The sequence below is a fragment of the Electrona antarctica genome, assembly GCF_951216825.1.
Source record: "Electrona antarctica genome assembly, chromosome: 17".
Taxonomy (NCBI): domain Eukaryota; kingdom Metazoa; phylum Chordata; class Actinopteri; order Myctophiformes; family Myctophidae; genus Electrona; species Electrona antarctica.
Window position 1 is genome coordinate 13,314,747 of NC_136798.1, and position 16,799 is coordinate 13,331,545.

At 42.4% G+C, this 16,799-nt stretch overlaps 2 protein-coding genes across 2 annotated transcripts; one reads left to right on the plus strand and one right to left on the minus strand.

The window, feature by feature from the left end:
- Positions 1-1,632: 1,632 nt before the first annotated feature.
- On the plus strand, positions 1,633-10,742 carry tcp1 (t-complex 1). Its single transcript, XM_079526771.1, has 12 exons — positions 1,633-1,793; positions 3,508-3,593; positions 3,717-3,845; positions 5,930-6,027; positions 6,349-6,459; positions 7,117-7,298; positions 7,589-7,715; positions 8,021-8,196; positions 8,341-8,464; positions 8,674-8,866; positions 9,444-9,607; positions 10,280-10,742. The coding sequence occupies exons 1-12, from the start codon at positions 1,721-1,723 to the stop codon at positions 10,491-10,493; spliced, it is 1,677 nt and encodes a 558-aa protein (XP_079382897.1). The 5' UTR covers positions 1,633-1,720; the 3' UTR covers positions 10,494-10,742.
- On the minus strand, positions 10,730-16,656 carry acat2 (acetyl-CoA acetyltransferase 2). The gene is made up of 9 exons (XM_079526772.1): positions 16,513-16,656; positions 14,741-14,875; positions 14,363-14,544; positions 14,092-14,209; positions 13,682-13,825; positions 13,442-13,564; positions 13,106-13,260; positions 12,904-13,014; positions 10,730-11,958 (listed from the first exon to the last, which is right to left on the minus strand). The coding sequence occupies exons 1-9, from the start codon at positions 16,559-16,561 to the stop codon at positions 11,788-11,790; spliced, it is 1,188 nt and encodes a 395-aa protein (XP_079382898.1). The 5' UTR covers positions 16,562-16,656; the 3' UTR covers positions 10,730-11,787.
- Positions 16,657-16,799: the final 143 nt, after the last annotated feature.

The window sequence follows — 16,799 nt, forward strand, 5'->3', positions numbered from 1 at the left end:
CACCAAGATACCCATGTACCTGTCTAGATACTTCCTTAATGTTAACGAAGTCCACACCCACAACACCAGAGGGAGTGCAACGAACCATGTACAACCCAGATTCGGCACAAACAAGGGACTAAATTATTTTCGCTCCTATGCCACCAAAATGTGGAACGCCCTACCAACAGTCATTAAGACATGCGAATCCCTTGACTCCTTCAAAACCGCTCTCAAAGGGCACCTACGGATGGCTGCAAAATGCCACCAAAATGTGGAACGCCCTACCAACTGTCATTAAGACATGCGAATCCCTTGACTCCTTCAAAACCGCTCTCAAAGGGCACCTACGGATGGCTGCAATTCGAAACTGGCCCCCGTAAAATCTGAATCCCCCCCCCCGCCCCCCCCTTCTTTCCCCTCACTGTATATATTTCTTTTCCCTTTTTACCTCCTTTTTGATGAATTCCTGTTCTGTCTATAGAAGTGTCTATTTGTACGTCTCTAAATGTTTTGATGATTTGAACATGGTGGACCCTGTTGGAAACAAGTGTAATGCTTAATTGGGTCGTCCACTCACAGTTAACAGCCTTTGTATTGAGTTTGTGCTTGAAATGTACTGTAATTCTGCAAACTGTTAATAAATTCTTCAATCAATCAATCAATCAATGCAATTCGAAACTGGCCTCTGTAAAATCGGAATCCCTCAAACACGGACGCAAGGCCAACACAAGAGACGGTCGTCACGGCCACACAGCCAACTCAAGGTACGGCCACGGAGCCTACTTGGGGACCCAACGCAAGGACAACACAAGAGACGGTCACGGCCACACAGCCAACTCAAGGTACGGCCACGGAGCCGACTTGGGGACCCAACGCAGCTCCTCCAAGGAAAACAAACAAATGAACGGAGCTGAACGTGAATCCCCCCCACCACCCACCCCTTTTTTCCCTCACTGTATATGTTTCTTTTCCCTTTTTACCTCCATTATGATGAATTCCTGTTCTGTTCTTTGTCTATATAGAAGTGTCTATTTGTACGTCTCTAAATGTTTTTGATGAATTGAACATGATGGACCCTATTGGAAACAAGTGTAATGCTTAATTGGGTCGTCCACTCACAGTTAACAGCCTTTGTATTGAGTTTGTGCTTGAAATGTACTGTAATTCTGCAAACTGTTAATAAATATTTCAATCAATCAATCAAACTTGTTGAATTAATTAACTATTTAATAGTGTGTCTACTCTGTAGGCTATGTTTGTATGCATGTGCTGTTTTAATTAATTTATTTGTATAATTTGTTTGTTCTTTTTTTAACATAAAACCATGACTGGGGGATCCTCATTATCGAATGTGCAAAATCAACAGCAGAGGGCGTCCTTGACACAGTAAATAGAAGAGAGCTGCTGGGTGATGCTGGGTCCAGGCTGGGACATGTAGTTTTAAGAAGTCACTTCTATGATGACAAAACGTGAATTTCGAGTAATATACCTGGATTGATTAATACTCGCACATAAAGAATGATTTAAAAAAATGATATAATGTACAAATTGTATATCATTTAAACTAAAACAGATTTTCTGTAAACTAAACAGATTTTCTCGAACATTCTGGTTCACACTGGATGCTAGTGGCGACGCCAGAATCCTCCGCGCATGTGCTATAGACACCGGTTTACCCACAGTGCATTTCACCACTGTCTTTCTTCTCGTTCGTGCGGTGGTCCAAATAAATCCAAATATGTCGATGTTAGAAGGTCCGTTAAATGTGCTCGGCCAGAGAACAACTGGCGAGTCTGTTCGCACTCAAAATGGTGAGTTAATAAAATAACTTCCTTTATGTTTCGGTTAGAGTTGAGTTGACGTTCTCTCCGACAAAAAGGAACACTTTGATAGAAGCCGTAGCGATGTAGCCACTGCATGCTGCACGTGTGGATTATGCTGCTAGCTAATGCTCGTCTCTCTTCTGTAATTGTCTACACGTAGCGGCTTAAATCGGTTATTCGTTTCCTAAACTGGAATAATAAGTCTTTGTCCAAATGTACATGTTTGGACATTCCATCATGCAAACCTTCCCCCTTTCAGTGCCGCTCATTCAGCCCTCACTGACTGAACCGCTATGCTAACGAGATAGAATTAACACAGTCATGATCTGAAGGTGTGGCTATGATGCTATTAGCTCTGGTCCAGACTAGAGCTATGATGCTATCTGGAGGCTGCAGCTAAATTGCAATAAACCTTTGACGACAGTCCATTTAAACAAATGTAATATCTGATAGTGTTAAACGACGATAAACTCACTAATATTTCCGCAGTATGATCCTTTCAGCTGTAGCCTAAAGATTTGTCCGAATCGAGAAATACATCTACGAGTATAAATCTTAGGCTAGTACTTTCAGCTGTATTATCCTCTGTCTTTGTCGTTTTACTTAAAAAAACGAAGAAAAAAACTCATTGAGAATTTATTTTATTCACAGAACGTAGCTCATACGACAAGTTTATTTATTTTTTCAAACAGACTTGATACAAAGAGGTGCAATATTGGATTGTTTATGGTCGTTTAATACAATCAGATTTGACTTAACTTTTCTTTTTCATGAATGGTTTGTCAATGTGGAGGGTATTGCAACTTGGATGCACATAGCAAGTAAGTTGCTTGCGGCTACTTAAATGTATCCCACTCCATGACGGAACAGCATATTTTGATATGTATGATATTGTAAAAAAACTGATGGACCTTCCATTAGGAAGGAACTGCACACTCCAGAACAGAGATGGACAACTTACTGCTGCATCAAGTAATTTATTAGCATGGGAATTAATCGAGCTAGAATGAATCTAGAGGTGCAATACCCTCCATTGACTCCCGAGTCCCCATCCATCCAATGTGCATTCAACAAGCGCTTCCAAACCCCACCACTTAAAAAAAAGAATCACCTGGACAGAATGTCTTGACAGAAAGTAGCACATAACATGTCTATGGTGGATTTTTATGAAACACGTTTTGCAGTTTGAAAGAGGATAATTTAGTCAAGCTTTCCCTACAGCTGCAATGTTGGTGAGTTTAACATCGTTTAATGCAAGCATATCGCAGATGCAAATTGGATGAATGGGGAGTCAATCAATGGAGGGTATTGCAACTCTAGATTCACCCCATTTAAAAAAATCTAGAGTTGCAAATTGCGTCTACGTTTCACCGCGAAACGGATACCATCTGGCTTGCAAGTAGTAAGTCGTTCTTCTGTCGACTTCTGTAATTTGGACAAGAACCCAATTAATTTGGGAAATTGTCATGTTAAAGTGCTTTTCAGACTTCCTGTACTTGGACGGCCCATCTGCCTCCCCTTCAGATGGGTGGCTATGCGAACAGGATAGAGAAAATGTCCTTCATGATCTGAGGAGGTTGAGTGGCCTTAATTCCACCACCTCCATAAAAAATGATGGCACAATCTTTTTTGTGTATGTATATTATGATTTGCAATTGCTGTGATAACATGGTAGTAACAGTCTCCACTCTTGCTTTTGTAGTAATGGCCGCATCATCAATCGCCAACATTGTCAAGAGCTCCCTTGGGCCTGTTGGCCTTGACAAGATGTTGGTGGACGACATTGGGGTTAGTGTCACATTTGAATGCTCTTCAATATGATAACATCGTCCCTACGTAATCAATCAATGGTTAGAATTGTTGAAAATTAGTGTGTGTTTATCATGTATATCTCATGGGCTGTGTTGGCAGGATGTCACCATCACAAATGATGGAGCGACCATCCTGAAGCTGCTGGAAGTGGAGCACCCAGCAGCCAGGGTCCTGTGTGAACTGGCTGAGCTGCAGGACAAGGAGGTCGGGGATGGGACCACCTCAGTGGTGAGTAGTGCTGTCACCATTTATGACATTTTACATGACAAATTCATTGTCACACAAATAAAAGTGATTTTATAGTTTGTGAATAGTTGTGAATTATAGTTTTTCTCGTTTAATGCTGGAACATATTAACAAAAATGTAATTTCTCTTTGGCTTTTCGGCTTTGTAAACAAAAGGTGCATATGGCAATTTAATAGCTTGAGCTTGCTTCAGGGCGGCTGTGGCTCAGGAGGTAGAGCAGGTCGTCCAATGATCCCTGGGTCGGCGGTTTGAATCCCGGCTCCTCCTGTCCACATGTCGAAGTATCCTTGGGCAAGACACTGAATCCCACATTGCCTCATATGAGTCAGTCAGTCTGTGTGTGGGAAGTGAGGACGCTGGTGTCGACTGTTTGCCGCTTCACCTCCCAATGTATGAATGAACCATTGTAAAGCACTTGGAAAAGCGCTATAAAAATGCAATTCATTTGTAGATCAGCTATTTCCACAATTTTTGATAATATATGAAAATGTTTCAACATGGAAAGTATTATGGCAATTATGCAAAAAATAATTGATTATCTTAAATAATTGTGATTATGAAATGACTGACATGCCTAGGAGTATTGTCAACAACTGCAATGATGATGAAATCATGATAGTGTAGTAAAACCAGGGTGCTCTTATGAATAGGACAACAAACTCGGCACTACCTTGAAATTACTTTTCAATATTTTTTTTATATCTGATCTATTTTCTGCACTGCACAGTATAATACTGCCTTGTTTGGGATAAGTGTACTTCCTGTTTTTTCAGTACTGCACATCTGCCTCTATAGATGTGTAGCTATGCAAACAGGATAGAGGAAAATGTCCTTCATTATCTGTTGAGGTTGGTGGCCTTATTTCCACCATTTGCTTTTGAAATGACGGCACAATCTCAAATCCATAAGCATCATTGATCTTATGGTTTGGTATAACAACATTTTAGCCATTGCTAGGGTGCTAAATGGAAAATGTCTCCTTCCTTTTTTTTCCTTTTTTTTTGCCCAGATGAGCAATGATTACTCTTGTGGTGCTGGTGTTGTTACGGTGGTAATTAGCCCTTCAGCCTTCACTACATCCCACCCCAAAAAGCGATTGTCCAATGCCAATCCAAATAGATTAGCAACTATTGCTATGCAGGTCAAGCTTTTGCCACCTCATAGCTGTCAATGTTATTTTGCTGTGTTGTTGAACAATGAACATATACACGGCTTAGCGTCTGGACCCACCCAGGTGATGGCAATAATACTAATGACCGTAGTCTTACCGTGCAACATAAACTCCTGTCGGGTAGTCTTAAAAGTTGATTTCTCCCTGTCATTTCCTCGTATTTCTAGTTTATTTAAATATCAAAGTCGTATGATTTGTCGCACACATTACTGCAGTGAAATTTGTTCTCCGCATTTGACCCATCTCTTGAAGCGGTGAGCCGGAGCGGTGAGCTGCAGCCGTTCGGGAATCATTTGAATAGTTTATTTGACCCCCCAATCCAACCCATTGATGCGATGAGTGTCAAGCAGGGAGGCATTGGGTCCCATTTTTACAGTCTGTGGTATGACCCGGCTGGGGATCGAACCCCGACCTCCCAGTTTCAGGGCGGACACTCTAACCACAAGGCCATTGACTGGTCATCATGCACATTTGTCCAGTGCATAGCCTACTGCGGGCCTGGTTGACTAGATTTAGAAGATATTTTCATGCTCTTGCTACTTATAGAGAGATGACTTCCGCACACCCGGTAGGTAATTTGGAGCAGGTGCGATGATGACGAGGCATATACAATGTAGAGAGGAGGGACACCCGCACACCGCCACTTGCTAGGTTCAGAGCATTTATTTAAGAAGCAACGTTTCGGTCTTGTGACCTTCCTCAGGCTCTTGCTACTGAAATGATGGATTGATTATATGGAAAAATCCCGTCATTTAACATGCATCTCTATGGGGGAGAAGGAGGGCTTGGGGAGGGACTTGGCGAAGGGCTAATTGATGAACTCTTGTGGTGGTGGTGGGAGAATCTTTTCTGGTGATCTTTGATACATTATTGTGGTGTTGGGGTTTTGTTCAGGTGATCATTGCTGCAGAGTTGCTTAAGAGTGCAGATGAACTGGTGAAGCAGAAGATTCACCCAACATCAGTCATCAGTGGATACCGTCTGGCTTGCAAGTACGTTTGCATCTCTTTGCTCTGACCTTCATGTCTAACTTCAGCCTTCTGTAATTTGGCCACAAAGTCAATTAAATTGAGCCCTTAAGGAATTGTAACTGTATATAAGTTTTTCAGTGAAATGTTTGACATCCTGTACTTGGACTGCCCATCTGCCTCCACTTCAGATGTGTGGCTATGCTAACAGGATAGAGAAAATGTCCTTCATGATCTGAGGAGGTTGAGTGGCCTTAATTCCACCACCTCCATATAAAATGATGGCACAATCTCATATCGATAAGCGTAAATTCTAAAATGCTTGTATCTTTTTTTATCCTCCAGGGAAGCTGTGCGCTACATTAATGAGAATCTCACCATTGCAACAGATGACCTCGGCAGGGAATGCCTGATAAATGCAGCCAAGACGTCCATGTCTTCTAAAATCATTGGCGTGTATCCTTCCTGTTCTTTGCCTACCTGGGTAAGCCTTACTTTGGTAATAAACATGGGAAGTATTTGGCCTGGGTCCAATCGGAATCTCTTTTATATGGGACATTTTTGGCCTGCCCTGTATCCAGTCCACTGAATCCCTTTGCACTCTTAACACTTGACTTTTAACAGCATGTGATTCATTGTTCTGGTTTGGGCTAGAGGAGAGACTGAAGTAGGTATGGTCAAGGGCAGTTATATCTTTGTAATACTTAAAAACGACTTAAGAATAAAATATTTGCCTATGATTTTATGTGACGTCACCACATGGAACTGGAAATATGTTGATAACTCTGTTACTCTGTTACTAAATTCCTATCCTTACTAGACATTGCATGTTGGGCTAAGTGTACATGCTCGATTTCCAGTGAGAAGTTTGACTTCCTGTTTTTTCAGTACTTCCATCTGCCTCCACTTCAGATGTGTAGCTATGCTAACAGGATATAGAAAAGTTCTCCTTCATGATATGAGGAGGTTGAGCACCTTTTCCACCACCTCCATATGAAATGACGGCACAGTCCCATACCCCATGAGCTCACCTGCATGCTTTGATTTTAGGGTTGAATGTGCAATCATACACAAATGGAACATAGTTGTCTCCCTTAACCTGTGATGCTTCAGTGATGCAGACTTCTTTGCCAACATGGTGGTAGATGCTACCTTGGCTGTGAAGTTCGTTGATGCCAGGGGTGTGGCTAAGTATCCAATCAACTCTGTCAATGTGCTTAAAGCCCACGGCCGCAGCCAGAAAGAAAGCTTCCTGGTAAACGGTTACGCAGTGAACTGCACAGTTGGCTCGCAAGGTACGTACACAATCAGACCGAACAATTGACGCACTTGTGCGCCATTAGGTTAATCGATCTACTCCCATTTAAATGTACTGCTATGTCCCACTCTCTTCCGATGCTGTATGTGTGGGAGTGGGTACTTTGAAAGTGATGGTTGCAGTTGTAGTGCTTCCTCTATAAAGTATAGCACTGGCACAGACCAAATAATATTTACCTAATAAAGTGATATTTGTTTGGGCATGTTGATTGTTAATATTCCTATGGTAACACATTCCTGTTAATGTTTGCTTGCTGTCATTCCAAAGGAATGGTAAAACGTATTCTCAACGCCAAGATAGCATGCCTTGACTTCAGCCTGCAGAAGACCAAGATGAAGATGGGTGTCCAAGTCGTCATCAATGATCCTGAGAAGCTTGACCTGATCAGACAGAGGTGACCATTGGATTGCAATTCTCTTGTATGCACACATTTAAATCTGCTGTGACGATAACGGTGATGCGCGTGGGAGAAACCAGCCCTATGACAAGGGAGCCGTTTCTTTCTCCGCTGGACGACTTTGAAACATCATTGGGCAATCCTTGTATAGTGTACAGTATATGCTGTGCGTGGTTGTGTATAGTCTATAGTGGCCTTCTGTATTATTCACAGATACAAAGATATTGAATATATCTAGCAATAGAATGAATAAATACTACTTGTCATTTGGTAAACTAATGCATTTGAATTTGCCATTCCAGGGAATCGGACATCACCAAGGAGAGAATCCAGAAAATCCTGGCATCAGGCGCCAACGTCATCCTGACCACAGGCGGCATTGACGACATGTGTCTGAAGTACTTTGTGGATGTGGGTGCCATGGCTGTCAGGAGGGTCATCAAGAGGGACCTCAAACGCATCGCCAAAGCCACCGGAGGTAATGTGATACCATTGCGTTTTTCTATTGAAATAACATATTTTGGTGACACTCTTGAAGCCCAGTTTCCTGTACTTGTAAAGTATCCATATATCTGTATCAGTGTATTGTTTATTTAGTTACTGTATGTTTGTCTGTCCCCAGCCACCATGTGTCCTTCACTGACCAACTTGGAGGGAGAAGAGACATTTGAGGCCACCATGCTAGGTCAGGCTGAGGAGGTGGTGCAGGAAAAGATCTGTGATGACGAACTCATCCTTATTAAGAAGTAAGACCTGAAAACAACAGAATAAATAACATACTTGTATCATTTCTCTCGGGTCATACTGTCTTAGAAAATTAGATAAAAACTGAGTGGGATAATGGTGGTGACAGGGACAACATAGTGATCCACATGCATATTGCACAGTTAATCTGCTGGTTTCGGTGCATGACATCCATGCGCTAACGTCCTTTCCCATCGTCTTTCTCCCTCAGCACCAAAGCGCGCACATCGGCCTCCATCATCCTGCGCGGGGCCAATGACTTCATGTGTGACGAGATGGAGCGATCACTTCACGATGCACTGTGTGTTGTGAAGAGGGTGCTGGAGTCCAAGTCTGTTGTGCCAGGAGGTGGTGCTGTGGAGGCAGCTCTGTCCATTTACTTGGAGAACTACGCCACCAGTATGGTGAGGCTCTTGGAAGAATTCCATGGCAGAAAGCATGCATACAGAAACATAATCTAAAACTGCTTTGCCAGTTCGGTGGCCAGTTTAGCTCTTGATAATTAAAATATGAACGGCTTCAATGTAACTATGTCAGTACACCATGTAATGACTCGACATGGTGTGGCACCGTGTGCCACATTTGACATGTAAGTCGTTCCTATCTTTTACTGAATGGCTGCACTTGAAGGTGATGTGAATAGCTAAGCTGTCCATCCTAGAGGATTGTAAACGACAATGTGATATTAAGTGTTTTCGGTGAAAGGTTTGACTTCCTGTACTTGGACTGCCCATCTGCCTCCCCTTCAGATGGGTGGCTATGCGAACAGGATACAGAAAATGTCCTTCATGATCTGAGGAGGTTGAGTGGCCTTAATTCCACCACCTCCATATAAAATGATGGCACAATTTTAAATTGATAAGCATACATGTGACTTTGAAGTGTAGTAAGTTAATGTATTGTATTAAACACCATTTGCATTCTGTTTCAGCATGAGAGGTCTTGTTTTGTGGCAGTTATGTAATGGGTTGTTGTTCTCAGGGTTCCCGGGAGCAGTTGGCCATCGCAGAGTTTGCTCGCTCCCTCCTCATCATCCCCAAGACGCTGGCTGTGAATGCAGCACAGGACTCCACTGACCTGGTGGCTAAGCTCCGTGCCTTCCACAACGAGGCCCAGGTTAACCCTGATCGCAAGAACCTCAAATGGTGTGTTGTCTTTACATACACTGCTTTTGATATGATCTGTTACCTGTTTACAATGTGCAGTTCAGATGTTGCTAACTAGCTCCCAATAATGTAAATATGGTGCTTTATCTAAAATGCAGGTAAATGCTTACCCAAACGGACCTGCTCCACTGAGCAGGTCCTATATTCACTGAACCGTTTGACTTCCTGTTCTTGGACTGCCCATCTGCCTCTACTTGTGGCCATGCTAGCAGGATACAGAAAGTGGCCTTCATGATCTGAGGAGGTTGAGTGGCCTTAATTCCACCACCTCCATATGGAATGATGGCACAATCTGAAATCGATGACTGTAATTTCATAAACTAATATTTGTTATGTCACCCGGGGAGGCTCCACTAATTAACCCAATACTAAAACCAGGGTTTTTTTTAATCTTGAAAGTGAGAAATACTGATTTAGAAGGCATTTGTAGAATCAACCTTAGGTTTTAATGGGTTAAAAGTTAAACAGCACATGAACATGCATATTGCTACCATTGATACAGCTGAGATTTCTAGCTCCTAATGTGGATATGGTGCTTTGTCTGAAATGCAGCTCATGTAAAGCTTACTGGTCATGTCTGTAAGTGCATAATTACATATGCTCTATGTACTTTTGTATTTAATAAATATTGGCCACCGCTGTCTCCTTCAGGATTGGTTTGGACCTGGTGAACGGCAAACCAAGGGACAACAAAGCGGCAGGCGTGTACGAGCCCACCATGGTCAAGACCAAAAGCCTCAAGTTCGCCACCGAAGCCGCCATCACCATCCTTCGTATTGATGACCTCATCAAGCTGTTCCCCGACCAGAAAGAGGGAGGACCCTCATACCAGGATGCTGTGAATTCAGGATCCCTGGATGGTTGAAGACCGGTCCCGATATCTCCTCTTGCTCTCTTAAGTCAGCAGCAGTCTTGGTCTGCTAGGCTTAAATGTCTGTATTTATACATAGAGCTCTTCATGGCTGTTGTCTATAGTGTAGGCCGTGCGTGCACTTTGCTTGTTTACTGTTCTCTCCATTCCCACGGGGCAGCCCATTACTATGGGAAATACAACTGATACTGTTGATTGTTTTTGGACACTTGCAAATAAACCTTCATTGGTTTTAAACTCCAATTTGATTTATTGTTAATTCATTTTCTCGTTGGGGTAATTCTTTATTGATATAGTAACCATTACATATTTGTAACAAGTCAATATTGGTAAACATTTTCACTTAAGTACAATTGGACAGGTTTGCAGAAGCTAGCGCTACCATTCACAGCTGGATATCTACAGGAAGCACTGGTGTATGGCTAGCATTACACCTCGGGGCACTTAAAGGCTGTAGGCTACTACGCAAAAACTATGGCTAGGAATCCATACAGGAAGACTGGTGGATAGATATTGGAATGTTATAGTATGACATGATTACATCTTTAGGCAGACTATCTGTAGTATTTGGCACAATTCGTACTACATTATCATTTAATCACCTACCAGTTCATTTAAGAAATTAGAATAGGATTATCCTGTGTATTTGTAGTTTTCAGTGGCTGAAAATTGACACCAACCTCATAGTGGTGGTTGTAAGGCAAAAGCATATAAATGGGTGTTAAAATGATCTGTTGCATGTAAAACATTAAATGGTACTCATTGGGATATAACTTCTCAAATGGGGGTAAAAAAAACATGCTGTTTTATCTGTTAAATTGTATAAGACTAGTGTAGTTTCCCTCACCTGATAAAAGTATCACTCATTGACTAAAATCTTCCAATATCAAGTCAGAAATGGGAAGGAGTAAGTTGCAGATTCAGTGCATAATTTAGATGTGAATGAAGGCAATCACAACATTGTACATTCATTAGCTCTGCTATAAGTACAGTGTCAAGACAGACGGTTGTTGCCTAGGACTGGGCGATCTATATTGTGATATGAGACTAGATGTCTGGGATTTTACCTGACAGTTCTATTTGCCTTTACCCACATTATAGACATTGTTGATTATTTACCTAAATCTCATCCCCACAATATGTCTGCTATAGAGGTATTTAGTCAAAAATATTTGATTTTTGTACAGTTGCCATTCAATAATTTCCCTTATGTAAACAATGAGTCTCTTGTTCTCCATGAACTTTTCCCAATGTTGTAACTCCTGGACACTGATGAACTCTGGTCACCTCACATTCTCTCCACACAAATGGCAATCCCCATTCCTCCTCCGATACAAAGCGAGGCCACTCCCTTCTGGCCTCCTGTCCTCTGGAGTGCGTGCAGCAATGTCACCAGAATCCTGCAGCCAGACATGCCGATGGGATGGCCCAAAGAGATTGCACCTCCGTTAACGTTCACCTGAGGTAGGCAAAGATGTCTGCCATTACTGCTTATGAAAACAACAAAATGGTGTGCCTAACCATACGTAAATAAATTAAGCATAGACCAGGGGTGGGCAACTGGCGGCCCCCACCTTCACTTAATGTGGCCCTCAGGTAAATAATAAGAATACTGATATAGTATTGGTTTCAGCTGTTACAATTCCACAACATGCAAACATGAGACCGCTTTGATTACTTCAGTCTAAATTAGTAGCTCATTGCTCAACACAAGTATAATTAAAGGCATTTGAAATTACATAAAAATGTAAATTTTCAGGATTCCAATTCAAAAATAGCAAAAAATAATCTACAAAACAATCTACAAAATAATTGTAGATTGACAGTAATATATGGCCCTAGGGAGTGAGTGTGGAAATATAGTGGCCCTCTCCATCGTCAAAATTGCCCACCCCTGGCATAGACCATTCCCTGTTAATGGCTTTATGTCTAGGTTTGTTTGTAAAATTCTCGTCGGTCTTTATTTAAAATGTTAACTAACTTGCCTGAATAATACAGTCAATGTTGGCCTTTGAAAGGTTATGGACGGGTGTAGTGGCATTTTTTTGGGGCAAAATTGACTTGTCATTTACTTTTCTGGATACGATTAAGCATTGTAAACCCTGTTTCCAAACAGGCTATACACGTCTGCATGTTTTAATAGAGGGTATGCACGTGACATCATCATACCCGGAAGTTATGCAGGAACGCATACTGAGTGTCAAAACTACTTTCTGGCCTTGACAGTCCATACATCAAACAAAAGTCCTAACTGATTGCATTAAACAACGTTAAACTCACTTTACCACTCACTTTGCATACTCCTGCCCAACACCCACCTTTCCCTTCAATTTCACGTTACTATTTAAATAAAACCTAAACTGTCTTAAAATATATTTTGATTTCGGGGACCAAAAGGTTTTACCTTGTTTGAGTTTAGTCCGAGCTCTTTGACCACAGCAATGGACTGTGCAGCAAAAGCCTCATTGATCTCAAACAGGTCAACTTGCTCTAGCTGCCAACCTGCTTTCTCAATCTAGCAGTAAACAAACAAATACAGGAATGAATACAATATTAAATCTAAAGAGCATTTTATGTACAGATGTGCATATTCAGTAATTTCTGACCGCTTTCCTGATGGCTGGTATTGGTCCAGTGCCCATGATTGATGGATCGAGTCCAGCTTGAGCCCAAGAGATGATTCTGGCCATGGGTTTTAGGCCCCTCCTCTCGGCCTCTGATTGGCTCATGAGAAGGGTTGCTGCTGCGCCATCATTTATACCTAGTAGGATTAAAGATTAAAGAAAAAGCCTTTTAAGTAGACCCCAATGACGTTAACCATGTACCTAGATACCAGGCTGAGACTAGAAAAGTCAAGGGAGAACACAGAGTGCTTCACTGGACAGAAGCCATTTGATAAGTGACTGATAAAAGTGATCAAATCTGTCTGTGTGCTGTTGTACCTGAGGCATTGCCAGCAGTGACCGTGCCACTGCTGTCCTTGATGAAGCAAGGTCTGAGTTTGGACATGGCGTCCACGTTGGTTCCATGACGAGGAAACTCATCCAACTTCACCTCCACTGGACCTGAGAGATGGGTACATTGCAGGATTTGTACTTAAGTAATGACTTGGCAACCGTCAGCTGCTGAAATGTGACGTACGGTAGATGAGCAGATTTCTAGAACTTAGAAGCACTTCTTGCCTTTTCTGGATGGCACCATGACCGGGACAATCTCCTGGTCAAAATATCCTGCCTTTTGGGCAGCCTCGGTTTTATTTTGTGACTGGATGGAAAAATGGTCCTGCTCTTCTCGACTCACACCCCACTGCTTAGCCACATTTTCAGCTGAGAAAAGATGGAAAGATTCATCGCTTAAAACAGGGGTTCAAGCACTGCTCGTTTTCTATCCTGTGTGTGCATCTGTGCAGTGCATTCTTTCTGATAAAATGGAAAACCAGCAGCACTACCACAGGTGCTTGAGAGTGGAGAACTACTGACTTGACCAAACATAACCGTCCGAGATAATGGCATCTAAAAGGCTTTTCTCCTATTGGTGATATGTCAAGTAAACAAGTGACAATTGGCCTGTGTCTTGGGTTTGTCGTTCTGACCTGTGATGCCCATGTGGTAACCGTGGAAGGCGTCGGTCAGGCCGTCGGTCACCATGGAGTCCTGCAGCGAGGCATCGCCCATCTTCACTCCTGCCCTCATCTGCAATGTGTGAGGTGCCTGGGGGTGACGAGGTGAAGAGAAAGTAGTTAAGTGATGCATCATTTTATCTTCATAGATTTATCATTTGCAAATTACACTTTGGCCCAGGTCTGATTCCAAACTCTTGATCCTACCAAATTATAGCACTTGGCTTTCAATTCTGATACTTACCCTGCTCATGTTCTCCATGCCCCCAGCAACCACAACAGTGGAATCTCCAGTCTGAATGGACTGAACTCCCAGACACACAGCCTTCAGCCCAGAGCCACACACCATCTGGCAGCTCCAGGCTGGGACTGGATAGGGGATCCCTGCTGCCACACTGGCCTGGCGGGCAGGGTTCTGCCCATGGCCTGAGGAGAAGAAAAAAAATATGGAAGAAAATGTATTTAGAATCCTGTGTGTCGGGGGCCAAATTGCAAGAAAAAGAAGGGGAAAGAAAGAAGTCAGATTATGCCCGAAAATAAATCACTTCGCAGCTTAATCACATGTGATGGCAACAACATGCACAGCAGCACATAAGTCTATCAAAGTGATAATCAGCTTTACCTGCTGTGAGGACGTGACCTAGGATGACCTCAGACACCTCATCCGGCCTCAGCCCAGCTCGCTGCAGTACGTCCTTGATCACCACCGAACACAGGTCATGGACAGGTACCGTGGACAGAGCACCATTGAAAGACCCTTAAAGGAGAATTCCACTCATTTTCAACATTTTACTATGTCATTAATATAGCTTAGAGCTGTTGTGTGGAAATAATAAAAAAGTCCCCCCCATTCTGTTTTTCCTAGAACTGTAATTATGAAAAAAACCATTAACATGGTGAAACACATGACATCATCAAGATGTGTTTCACCATGTTAATGTTTTTTTCCAGACCTCCAGTTCTAGGAAACACAGAATGGGGGTGACTTTTTTTTATTATTTCCACACAACAGCTCTAAGCTATATTAATGACATAGTAAAATGTTGAAAATGAGTGGAATGCCCCTTTGAGTTGCATACACAAGGGAAGATTCATTGAGATATTTAGGCTACTATGTGGAAAATAATGTTGAAGACCGTTCGTTAGTGATGAGGACCCTGATGTAAACAAGTCTTAGTGCTTCTGGTTTTTATCCTCGTAGCAGTTTTTGTATTGACCTGTACTTTCGTTGAAATGTACGCATTCTACATACTCCGAATACAAATTTCAATCAATCAATCAATCAGTGGAAGGGTCAGGGGGAATGAAGCAACATTACATTATAGATGACAAAATGAGTATTATACATAACATTTTTGAAATAGATCCATAAGCGCACAATGCAGCATTGCAGCTTGTAAATTACTGTTAATAACCACATTATAGGCCCAGGCGGTGGCGTAACCGTCTGGGCACCCGACTGGTAATCCAGTCGCAGTGTGCCGCGGGTTCGACTCCCGAGCCCGACACGGCCTTTACTGCATGTCTTCCCCCATCTCTCTCCCGTTTCCTGTCAGCCTACTGTCTGTCCCTTCAAAAACCAATAAAAGGCGTAAGCCGCAAAAAAAATAAAAAAATAACCACATTATAAAATAGCCGGCAAGGGCCAGGGCATATAAGTGTAAACGACTAACGATTTGATGTGAATGTTATTATTCACATGACTATCAGAGATGATCACATGTTAAATTATGTGAAGTAAACACTGGTACATTAAGTTTACTATCTAGTCGTTTACACTTATATGCCCTGGCCCCTGCCGGCTATTTTATAATGTGGCTATTAACAGCAATTTACAAGCTGCATTGTGCGCTTATGGATCTATTTCGAAAATGTTGTGTAGGCCTACCTTTTTCTCAGGGGTTAATGTATTTAAATATGCTATCATGATCGGCAATCCATATACAAAGTTTGATGCTCAGTTATTCAGACACGCAAAAGCTCCTGGCGCAGTTCCAGCCCAGGACAAACCAAACCAACCAATGGTACAAAGTTCCTGGTCCGTGGTTCTATGGCCAGCGAACCAATCGCTGCCTCGAATGAAAACGGGACAGGCGAAGAAACCAATCAGGTTCCAGCAAGACCAAAATGCGTCTGAATGAATGTCAAGCAGCCACTTAGTCTTATTAAATTATGAGTGACTGGTCTGGTGTTATTCAATGACAAAAACATACATGCATGTTAACTATTCACTAGAAAAAAAACATTCTTTTCAGCAATCCTAGATAAAGTATTCCACGAGACACGTATACGGGCGTTGTTTAGCAACAACAGTAAAGCAACCACGGTTGTTGGATCTGGAAAATGTTTCATAAACGCGACCCCATGTTTGTCGTACGCAAGACAATAACATACCAATCGGTGTCCTGGCAGCAGAAACGATGACAATAGCCTCGGAGTTCATCCCGACGAAGTCCCTGCTTGGCTGCTTCAGATGATCGCTGCTCTCGTGCCACTGCCGAAGACTGTGGTGATAGTCACTGTGGGCTGTTGCGTGAATGTGACAGCGCTACACTCCCAACAGTAGCAGTTGGTGCAACCATAGCGCCACCATGTGTCCCGGAGGATATTTTTATGAATGGGAAAAAATGCCTGGTCTGCCAATATAACCTACTGTACTTGCATGAAGGTAGTTTAGATTA

Coding starts and splice junctions, on each gene's coding strand:
- tcp1 (XM_079526771.1), top strand. CDS start 1,721: ATGTCGATGTTAGAAGGTCCGTTAAATGTGCTCGGCCAGAGAACAACT. Junction 3,594..3,716: donor TGTTGGTGGACGACATTGGG/GTTAGTGTCACA, acceptor CTGTGTTGGCAG/GATGTCACCATCACAAATGA. Junction 9,608..10,279: donor GATCGCAAGAACCTCAAATG/GTGTGTTGTCTT, acceptor TGTCTCCTTCAG/GATTGGTTTGGACCTGGTGA.
- acat2 (XM_079526772.1), bottom strand. CDS start 16,561: ATGAACTCCGAGGCTATTGTCATCGTTTCTGCTGCCAGGACACCGATT. Junction 14,876..16,512: donor TGCTGCCAGGACACCGATTG/GTATGTTATTGT, acceptor TTCTCCTTTAAG/GGTCTTTCAATGGTGCTCTG. Junction 13,261..13,441: donor CACTGCTGGCAATGCCTCAG/GTACAACAGCAC, acceptor TAATCCTACTAG/GTATAAATGATGGCGCAGCA.